The 11598-nt window shown below is 44.9% G+C and overlaps 1 protein-coding gene across 1 annotated transcript in view; it reads left to right on the forward strand.

The window, feature by feature from the left end:
- Positions 1 to 1775, forward strand: part of LOC142210246 (protoheme IX farnesyltransferase, mitochondrial-like) — a 77973-nt gene extending 76198 nt beyond the window's left edge. Inside the window, exon 7 of the mRNA XM_075279281.1 lies at positions 196 to 1775. Within this exon, the coding sequence (XP_075135382.1) occupies positions 196 to 611 (416 nt within the window). The 3' untranslated portion in view covers positions 612 to 1775. The remainder of the gene's footprint in view (positions 1 to 195) is intronic.
- The last annotated feature ends 9823 nt before the right edge of the window (positions 1776 to 11598 follow it).

The raw sequence follows: 11598 nt of genomic DNA on the forward strand, positions 1-11598 counted from the left end.
CATTCTGCCAGGCTTAAGCCTAGACGCATTCTCCCAGGGACGTAGATGCATTCTCCCAGACCCAATGATTTAGACGCGTTCTTCTAAGGTCAGAGACCTAGCCATGTTATCTATATCACATATACAGACGAGGAATAGCCATTGTGAGGCCAATGAAGTGTTTCCAATCTGTCGATGATCTCCTTTGTGTTGCAGGAGCCCTCTTGATGGGCGCCATCCTCTACTCCTGGCAGTTCCCTCACTTCAATGCCTTGAGTTGGAACCTCCGTGAAGACTACTCCAGAGGAGGATACCGAATGATGTCTGTCACCCACCCAGACATGTGTCGCCGCGTAGCACTGCGTCACTGCCTAGGGCTCATAGGACTATCTACTCTTGCTCCTGCCCTGGACGTCACCACATGGAACTTCCCCATCATTTCCCTCCCCATCAACTTGTACATCTCTTACCTGGGCTACAGGTTCTACCGGGACGCGGACCGTAACAGTGCGAGGAAGCTGTTCTTCTGCAGCCTTTGGCACTTGCCCACGTTGCTGCTTCTCATGTTGACCTGCAAAAAGTCCCTGGTAGGAAAGAAGGAGAAATCAGAAGTGGTCCAAGAACCAAGCTGAGAATGTATTGTCCTAGAAGATGCTGCGATCAGCCATTACTGTAGACCCAATTACAAAGAGACCTATCTTCTCTGGTGTCCATCTGACCGGGAGGACGCCAAACCTACCTCCTAACCAGAACGGGACATCCATTATAAGCCACTCCATGGCTGTTCATATACAATTGGGTACAACATTTTCGATCATGTCCCATGAACCACCAGTGCAATGAAAGTTTTCTAATTTTATTCAGAATTTCCATAACCTGCTCCAGATACTTCCGGTTTCCAGAAATCCGTCACAAGATGACGTCCACATGGCTCCCTCGTAGAGCGTCGCTCTACATTACTGGATGGGTCTTCATCCAGCTCTACAGTTTATGACAAGGGATGAAACAACTTCTTAGTCTTCATTTTGATTTTTAGATGGAAGATCCAATATTATTTATTTTCTTACTTTCTTCTGAGGACAATCTTTGGCCGGGTGATGAGATTCTGCAGGTGAACTTGTCTGAAGTGGGCAAAGACATGGTGATGCACAATAACCAAAATCCACTCACAAGATCATGAGGCGATGGCCACGGTTTAGTTTTGCTGCCATTGACCTCTAGAACAGCCAAAGGATCGAGTGGATTCTGGATATTGAAACTCTCCATCTAGATAAGGGAAAGGGTGGGCAATGCCGCAAGGTCTTCCACCATGTAGCGGTTATAGATCTTGGATGTCCTACCCCGACACGAAGCCAATATTCTTCACTTACAATTTGCCTTATTATTTATCGAGGCCCCGTCACCTCTCCCGACATGTTTGTACGCCCCATAGAGTCTTTTCTTATGATCAGGGGCGGTGGAGTTGATAGACCATCTTGAGACGCGGACTTTGCATCTGAATCAGTCGTGTGATCCGCGGACAAGTCATTGAGCAAGTCGCTTATTTTTTCGGCGTCCTGTTCCGATCTCTGCCTCCCATTGAATACATTATCCGGCCCTGAGTTTCACAATCGAGCTCGACAATTGTCACTTCGTGGCCAGTACAAACATTTCGGGAGAGGAGCCGGATCCTACAAAGGTCTATACAGCGCCCGTGGGCTTCGGACTTGAACACGATCTCCGATACTGTAATGTAAGATATTGCTCGGTTTACAATGTTTTTGCTTATTTCATTAAAAAAAAACAACAACACTGAATCGGCTTCTTGTTTCCTCGACATCTTCTACCATTAGGGACATCAGAGGGATTGTTTCCTCCGGCCGCCTGTTACACATGACCTGGATACCCCATGTGAGGCGTCTACACAGTATTAGCCATGCCTGTCATTTCCGGGGGCCAAGACCCGTGTCAGACCCCATAGGTCATCGTATTAGTAGTAATGGTGCTGGCAGCTGCTTGTGCCAGACACTGCCAACGTGATAGCCAGCTGCTAGGCCGTGGTGCCAAGAATAGGCCGTCATGTATCGTAGTGGTGCCAATGGAGAGCGGTGACGGTCCATTGAACCGAATTACAATGCCTCATTGTCTCTTCTGTTACTGCTCATGGGCACCTGCTCGATACACAAAGCCGATTGGTACAACACGAGCCAGTGACTATATTAAGGACCAGTCACTTGGACAAGTGCCCCAACCCTCCAGCTCTGGGTTGTCCAACCTGAAAAATGTATTAGCAAATCGCTTAGCAGTAGGGTTGAGCCGATCTTGAGATTTCCGATCATTTTCTAGCCGATCGCGATCGTGAAATTTGCTCGTTCGGGATCTGATCTTTCCCGATCCCGATTGCTCAACCCTAGTCAATGCTTCTCTATGGGAAAAGTCACTTTTAGGGTTGAGCCGATCTTGAGATTTCAAAATCCAATTTCCGATCATTTTCTAGCCGATCCCGATCATGAAATTTGCTCAATCGCCAATCTTTTCCAATCCTGATCGCTCAACCCTACTGAACGGTTTGTAAATTAAAAGAAGCACTCCCGTTACCCCCCTGCAGGTGGCGCCCCACTGGTCTCTCCACCTCTGGTTAACCAATAATGTCCCAATATAGTCATGTGACCACAGCAGCCAATCACTTGCTGAAACGATCCGATGCAGCAGTCACATGACTGTACTAGGTCCTGGAAGGTACAGAGCCCGTGAGGATCGGCAGGGTGACCCCACTAGGATAGGGTGTCCGGACAAGAAGAATGGACGGCTAAAATATCAGACACCAGCAGAGTCCAAGGAACCCCTGTGACTATAATGGGATCCATCAAGTGTCAGAGGGACATCCCCTTTAAGAAATGTTTTGACGACCCCTTAAGTGCTAACGTTTTAGGATCTGGATTAGCCCAGCTGGCCGCTCTGTACTTTCACCATTAGGTTCTCCCCATATATGATAGTCATCCCTATATGTACAGGATCGGGTTAGAGGATCCGTACACGGACACATGATGTCAGCACAGCCAGCTGTGGAAGGCCCTGCCGCCGGCTCCGAATATATTAATACGGGTTACGTAGCTGGTGAACAGGTCATGTGGAAGAAATGCCTCCCCTATAAAGTCCAGCCGCCCCACACTCTACGTCGTCTGGCCGGGCTTCCTAACTATGTGAGCGCTCCAGGCTGAAATACCGGAGACGCAGCCTATAAATACCGCACTATAGTAATATAACGACGTGAGCGCTGGAGCTGACCTCACCGCTACGTCTGCCGGAGCCAACACATGGGTAATAAACCGAAATACAGGGAGTAGTGAGAATGGAGATGAAAGGCGCGGACACGCCGTGGACGCCATGATCTATGATGGGCGCCATTTCTTGGTACAAACTATGGCTGTACTTGTATGGCAGCTGTGACCGGGTCCTAGGACGAGGAGGGTTTCCTGTTGCACTCATGTGACACTTTGGAGCAATCGCCCCCCTGAGACGTAAACCAAAGTATGGCTACAAAAATTTGGGGTATATAGACCCTATGAGACATGGAGGCCACCATGAGAAAGCATAACCTGCCTGTCGGTGACATCACCTGTATCCTAGTGATGTCATCGAGTCTAATATATATCTATGGAAGAATAACCTGCCTGTCGGTGATGTCACCTGTATCCTAGTGATGTCATCGAGTCTAATATATATCTATGGAAGAATAACCTGCCTGTCGGTGATGTCACCTGTATCCTAGTGATGTCATCGAGTCTAATCTATATCTAAGACCATGATCAGAAAGAATAACCTTCCTGTCGGTGATGTCACCTGTATCCCAGTGCTGTCATTGACTCTGATATGTAATCGAGGAGGTCATCACCTGTCGATGACATCATCTCTACCTTAGTGATGTCATTACCTCCATTTGTATGGATAGCCTGCACTTGGCCCACCAATTCAACGCTAGGAACCCCAAAAGTGAAGAACCCAAATAGAAGACGGCTCGTCCTCCAGAAACACCATTTTCATGGCGTCAGGGAGTCGGAGCTGATCTGATGACACCAGAGGGGGCGCCGCACGGCATATACAGAGATAGAGATAACTCCATAGAGAGCACTGGAACCCCCCTGCCCCACCACGGCCTCTTCGATCAATGATGGGGTGTCGAATTGATTATATTCTTATACACCTATTATACATCTCCCCATAGTGGGGGCGTCCCTCTAGCCCAGGTTGGCACGTCCCCATTGTCCCATCTCTTCCACATTAGCGTGTCCCGCCTCCCGTTTATAGAGCTCACATCATGGCATGTTAACACATCTGCTGACACCAAGCTGAACCCGGTCAGTTGAACCGCCAGGTCGCCGCTCGTCCTCCCTGACCTGCCATATAAGACACAAAGGACTGTCCATTGTCATGTTAATGGCCGGGTGTGGAGACGAGACTCAAACAGATGTGACACGGCTGCTGACGGATGGAGTTCATGTGTTCAACATACGCCAGGCCCGAGGAGGGGGACACGGAGTTATCACATCTGTATTATGTCCTCGCCCGGTGGGTCGCTCATCGGAGATTAACACTTCATTAGCCGCATCGTTACAGGTGATCGGTGCGTAGTGCTAGAGTGGTCTACGAACCTGCGGCAGAGGGGTTGAGCCGATCTTGAGATTTCAGGATCGGTTTCAAAATCCGATTTTCGATCATTTTCCAGCCGATCGCAATCGTGAAATTTGCTCGATCGTCGATCGGGATCCGATCTTTACATTTTTTGACGAGTTTTGGGAATATGGTAAAAAAGTAGCAGCAGGGGGTCCACCCAAACCAGTCAAATTTTGAAAGTGGTCTACAAGAAAAAAAAAGTTATAGAACCTCTGGTCTAGATCAAGGGATAAGCCGCAGACTCGCACCGACACTAGGACAGTGCAACGCATTGATGGTATAAGCAGACGAAGGCCCATCAGTGTACAAGGACCGCAACTGGTGCCATCGAAGACTTGGTAGTGTTGGTGAAGACCTGAAGGAATATCATTATGGCCAAGGCGATGAGGAGTTCATTGCCAAAAAAGGAACTAAACCTTTCATATAAAACTGAAGTAACCAGACATTGATGTTGACCCTCGGAACCATGCAGCAATGGTATAACACTCCTGCAGCACCCCCACAGGTGAAGTGAAGTACTGCACGACATGAGTCCTCCAGAGTCCGAGATGCCCTCTATAGCTGCCTCTGCTCTCACTAATAGGTAAGGATCCTGAATTTATCAAATAGGTAACCCCTTTATATTAGCTATAACACTCCTGCAGCACCCCCGCAGGTGAAGTGAAGTACTACATGACATGAGTCCTCCAGAGTCCGGGATGCCCTCTATAGCTGCCTCTGCTCTCACTAATAGGTAAGGATCCTGAATATATCAACTAGGTAACCCCTTTATATTAGATATAACAGATATAATTAGCTATAACACTCCTGCAGCACCCCCGCAGGTGAAGTGAAGTACTACATGCCGTGAGTCCTCCAGAGTCCAGTTGCCCTTTATAGCCGCCTCTGCTCTCAATAATAGGTAAGGATCCTGAATATATCAACTAGGTATCCCCTTTATATTAGATATAACAGATATAATTAGCTATAACACTCCTGCAGCACCCCCACAGGGGAAGTGAAGTATTGCACGACGTGAGTCCTCCAGAGACCAGGATGCCCTTTATAGCCGCCTCTGCTCTCACTGATAGGTAAGGATCCTGAATTTATCAAATAGGTAACCCTTTTATATTAGCTATAACACTCCTGCAACACCCCCGCAGGTGAAGTGAAGTACTACACGACGTGAGTCCTCCAGAGCCTGGGATGCCCTTTATAGCCACCCCTGCTCTAACTGATAGGTAAGGATCCTGAACTTATCAAATAGGTAACCCCTTTATATTAGATATAACACTCCTGCAGCACCCCCGCAGGTGAAGTGAAGTACTACATGATGTAAGTCCTCCAGAGTCCAGTTGCCCTTTATAGCTGCCTCTGCTCTCACTGATGGGTACGGATCCTGAATTTATACAACAAGTAACAGGTTCTCTATGCAGCCATTGAATGTGATCCTGGAAGATCCGCTCACGTCTCGGTGATCTTGGACACATCATCACCCACCCAACCCGAAAAGCCAGTGTTGCCTAATAATAGGATGAGCGTTACCAGATGGCTGGAGACGGACACAAGACCTCCGAGATCCAGAACTCGCTTATATGATCTCATAAGATTCTTCTGGTTTTATGGGGAAGTCTGACATAATCTCCAGGAGACTCGCCGCTACAACGTAAGGTGATTTCAATTAAAACCGCTAGAACTAAACATTTTCTGCGGGGCTGGAGTTCAGCCGGGGTGAGATTCCTCGGCAGGTACGGAGATGTGGGTGGCCTCGGCCATTGTTATCGGCACATCGGCCGCTCTTCTGCTCCCTCCACCTTCCGACGCTCACTTTTACCTCTCATTGAACTCTACACATGGCGGAGAACGCGCCGCACCGCCGATCTGAGGAGACGCATTAGAAGACCAACGCGCTCGGTAGGAATAGTCTACGTCTGGCCGGCGAGGGAGCGGTTAATAAGAGCACGGCATGGCGGTAATTTCTGGAATAGTCCATTATACACAGCACCTTTTTCCAACAGCTGTTTCAAGTGCAGAACTTGGCAGGTCGGCGAAGGCTTAAATTAAAAACAGAGATTTCTGGAGCGACGGGACGGAAAGTCGCGAGATTAAAAAAAATACATATATATAGAAAGCGAAGGACGCGAGAGCCCGAATTCCTCCAGTCCAGAATCTGATGATCTGGAAAACTGATTGTGAGACGTTGGATTAATATCGACTCTCCTTATAAGAGCACGAAACGCAAGCAGAGGTGCTGGAGCAGAAAAACGGATCAGGGCTCGTCGACATGATCCCAAATCCGGAAATAATGCGCTTAATGGTGCAGAATCGCCGTGGCTAACCTGCTGCGAGTTACAGGAGCGCTGCCGGAAAAACTCAGAATACCTGAAGAAGGTAAATGGATGAAAACGCGTCGGGAGCAGAGTAAAACCATCACGTGTGACCTACGTCCGACTTAACCCTTAGGGCTCATTTACACAACTGCCTCAGTTCTGGATCCGATCCGGTGTCTGTTTTTGATCCACGTGCACATTTTTAATGTCTATTTATTACTGATCACATTTTTTCGTATCTGTCTTTTGCATAAATATGTGACACCCCCTCCCCCTCCATCAGATACCGGGGTATATACTATTGGTGGTATACAGAGGTTCACTATGGGTATATACCAGGTTATGTAGTCATATAATACTGCCATATGACATCCATATACATGGGCTCTGCAGTGTTGGGCTGATTAGCGCTCCCTAGTGGTAGGTGCCCCAAAATTTAGTACATCCATAGTCTGCATCCTGTGAATAAGATTCTGCTACTGCCGAAATATGTCACATTTATTTCCGGAGGATTCTATAAGAGAACATTCCAGACAAGTCACATAAAATAACAATGGAAATGTGCAGCAGAAATCTCCAAATCTAATTATCTATCTATTTATCTATCTCCTATCTATCTATCTATCTATCTCCTATCTATCTATCTATCTATCTCCTATCTATCTATCTATCTATCTATCTATCTATCTATCTATCTATCTATCTATCTATCTATCTATCTATCTATCTATCTATCCATCCTATCTATCTATCTATCTATCTATCTATCTATCTATCTATCTATCTATCTATCTATCTATCTCCTATCCATCTATCTATCTATCTAATCTCCTATCTATCTATCTATCTATCTATCTATCTCCTATCTATCTATCTATCTATCTATCTCCTATCTATCTATCTATCTATCTCCTATCCATCTATCTATCTATCTATCTATCTATCTATCTCCTATATATCTATCTCCTATCTATCTATCTATCTATCTATCTATCTATCTATCTCCTATCTATCTATCTATCTATCTATCTATCTATCTATCTATCTATCTATCTCCTATCTATCTCTCTATCTTCTATCTATCTCCTATCTATCTATCTATCTCCTATCTATCTATCTATCTATCTATCTATCTATCTCCTATCTATCTATCTATCTATCTACAGTCCTATGAAAAAGTTTGGGCACCCCTATTAATTTTAATCATTTTTAGTTCTAAATATTTTGGTGTTTGCAGCAGCCATTTCAGTTTGATATATCTAATAACTGATGGACACAGTAATATTTCAGGATTGTAATGAGGTTTATTGTACTAACAGAAAATGTGCAATATGCATTAAACCAAAATTTGACCGGTGCAAAAGTATGGGCACCTCAACAGAAAAGTGACATTAATATTTAGTAGATCCTCCTTTTGCAAAGATAACAGCCTCTAGTCGCTTCCTGTAGCTTTTAATCAGTTCCTGGATCCTGGATGAAGGGATTTTGGACCATTTCTTTCTACAAAACAATTCAAGTTCAGTTAAGTTTGATGGTCGCCGAACATGGACAGCCCGCTCTCAAATGATCTGAAAACAAAGATTGTTCAACATAGTTGTTCAGGGGAAGGATACAAAACGTTGTCTCAGAGATTTAACCTGTCAGTTTCCACTGTGAGGAACATAGTAAGGAAATGGAAGACCACAGGGACAGTTCTTGTTAAGCCCAGAAGTGGCAGGCCAAGAAAAATATCGGAAAGGCAGAGAAGAAGAATGGTGAGAAGAGTCAAGGACAATCCACAGACACCTCCAAAGAGCTGCAGCATCATCTTGCTGCAGATGGTGTCACTGTGCATCGGTCAGCAATACAGCGCACTTTGCACAAATAGAAGCTGTATGGGAGAGTGATGAGAAAGAAGCCGTTTCTGCACGTACGCCACAAATAGAGTTGCCTGAGGTATGAAAAAGCACATTTGGACAAGGCAGCTTCATTTTGGAAACAAAGATTGAGTTGTTTGGTTATAAAAAAAGGCGTTATGCATGGTGTCCAAAAAGAAACAGCATTCCAAGAAAAACACATGCTACCCACTGTAACATTTGGTGGAGGTTCCATCATGCTTTGGGGCTGTGTGGCCAATGCCGGCATCGGGAATCTTGTTAAAGTTGAGGGTCGCATGGATTCCACTCAGTATCAGCAGATTCTTGAGAATAATGTTCAAGAATCAGTGACGAAGTTGAAGTTACGCCGGGGATGGATATTTCAGCAAGACAATGATCCAAAACACCGCTCCAAATCCTCAGGCATTCATGCAGAGGAACAATTACAATGTTCTGGAATGGCCATCCCAGTCCCCAGACCTGAATATCATTGAACATCTGTGGGATGATTGGAAGCGGGCTGTCCATGCTCGGCCACCATCTAACTTAACTGAACTTGAATTGTTTGTCCAAAATACCTTTATCCAGGATCCAGGAACTGATTAAAAGCTACAGGAAGCGACTAGAGGCTGTTATCTTTGCAAAAGGAGGATCTACTAAATATTAATGTCACTTTTCTGTTGAGGTGCCCATACTTTTGCACTGGTCAAATTTTGGTTTAATGCATATTGCACATTTTCTGTTAGTACAATAAACCTCATTTCAATCCTGAAATATTACTGTGTCCATCAGTTATTAGATATATCAAACTGAAATGGCTGCTGCAAACACCAAAATATTTAGAACTAAAAATGATTAAGATTAATAGGGGGGCACAAACTTTTTCATAGGACTGTATCTATCTATCTATCTATCTATCTATCTCCTATCTATCTGTCTATTTATTTATAGGTATACATATCCATACACATATATTATATACCCGTATACCGTGTGTCCAGCACTAGTCTATAGGCGGTGTGTTTGTGTACTCCGGGGTTACAATCTGTATACACAGCACTTCACAGACAGCCTGGAAGGAAAGAAGTGTCAGAGCTAAAAAACAAACAGAAAACACTGACAAGGAACAACAATAAGAAAGAAGAAGAGAAAGAAAATAAACAGGAAAGTTCTAAGGAGGTGAGAAAAACACAATCTGCTCCAAGGCAAACAGGCCACAGACAGAGGAGGTTTAAGGGGGACTCGCGGCAATGTGAAGTCTGGGGGACCTGGTGTTGTCTGACATCAGAAGGATCTACTAGAAGGATCTCTCTATCTCTGATGTTCTTGATTCTTTTGTTTCTTCTGGAGATAAGTCACCTGGAAGGTTCTATGTCTCTATTACAATTCTATGGATCCAACCAAGTGAGAAGTGGTGGAATTAGGACTAATAAAGTGCTATAGGACATGATGGTGCAGGACTTTGATCTGGTTGTTTGATCTGATGGACACCTACTATGGTCTGATAAGATGGACGTCAACATTGGCCTCATCTCGTGAACATCTACAATGATCTGACCTGGTGAGTATCCACATTGGTGTAGATGCGGGGGATGTTTTTAGGTCAATGTCTAGGTTTGTCTGACATGTGGGACATCTACCTTCCCTTTATCTTCGGTATGTCTACATCAGCCTGATCAATGCCGTCTATGTTTGTTCATCTCCTCATGTGGTGGACGTCGTATTCGTGGTGGAATTAGGGCTCGTACAGATCTATAGAAGATGATGGTACGTTGCTCTGATCTGGCCAAAGCCTCCCATCATCTTCTGAACATCTACGTGATCTTATCTAGTGACTTTCCACATTGGTCTGACATGGTGGACACCTAAATTACATATAGCTCTACATTTGTCTGATTGGGTAGACATCTACATTGGTGTGGTAGACATCTAAGTCTGTACGATCTTCTGGTTTCTGGTGTGTGTCTAGGTTCATCTGACATGGTGGACATCTACATTATGTGTATGTCTACATTGGTCTGACATGGTGGATGTCTACATTATGTGTAGGTCTACATTGGTCTGACATGGTGGATGTCTACATTATGTGGTCTGGTCTACATTAGTCTGACATGGTGGACATCTACATTATGTGTATGTCTACATTGGTCTGACATGATGGACATCTACATTATGTGTAGGTCTACATTGGTCTGACATGGTGGACATCTACATTATGTGTAGGTCTACATTGGTCTGACATGATGGACATCTACATTATGTGTAGGTCTACATTGGTCTGACATGGTGGATGTCTACATTATCTGGTCTGGTCTACATTGCTCTACCATGGTGAACATCTATATTATGTGAATGTCTGTATTGGTCTGACATGGTAGACATCTATATTATGTGGTCTGGTCTGGTCTACATTGGTCTGACATGGTGGACGTCTACATTATGTGGTCTGGTCTACGTTGGTCTGACATGGTGGACATCTACATTATGTGGTCTTGTCTGGTCTACATTTGTCTGACATGGTGGACATCTACATTATGTGGTCTACATTTGTCTGACATGGTAGACGTTCACATTATGTGGTCTGGTCTACATTGGTCTGACATGGTTGACGTTCACATTATGTGGTCTGGTCTACATTGGTCTGACATGGTGGACATCTACATTATGTGGTATATCTACATTGGTCTAACATGGTGGACGTCTATATTATGTGGTCTTGTCTGGTCTACATTGGTCTGACATGGTGGACGTCTACATTATGTGGTATGTCTACATTGGTCTGACATGGTGGATATACAGTA

This window comes from Leptodactylus fuscus, chromosome 6 (assembly GCF_031893055.1).
Source record: "Leptodactylus fuscus isolate aLepFus1 chromosome 6, aLepFus1.hap2, whole genome shotgun sequence".
Taxonomy (NCBI): Eukaryota; Metazoa; Chordata; class Amphibia; order Anura; family Leptodactylidae; genus Leptodactylus; species Leptodactylus fuscus.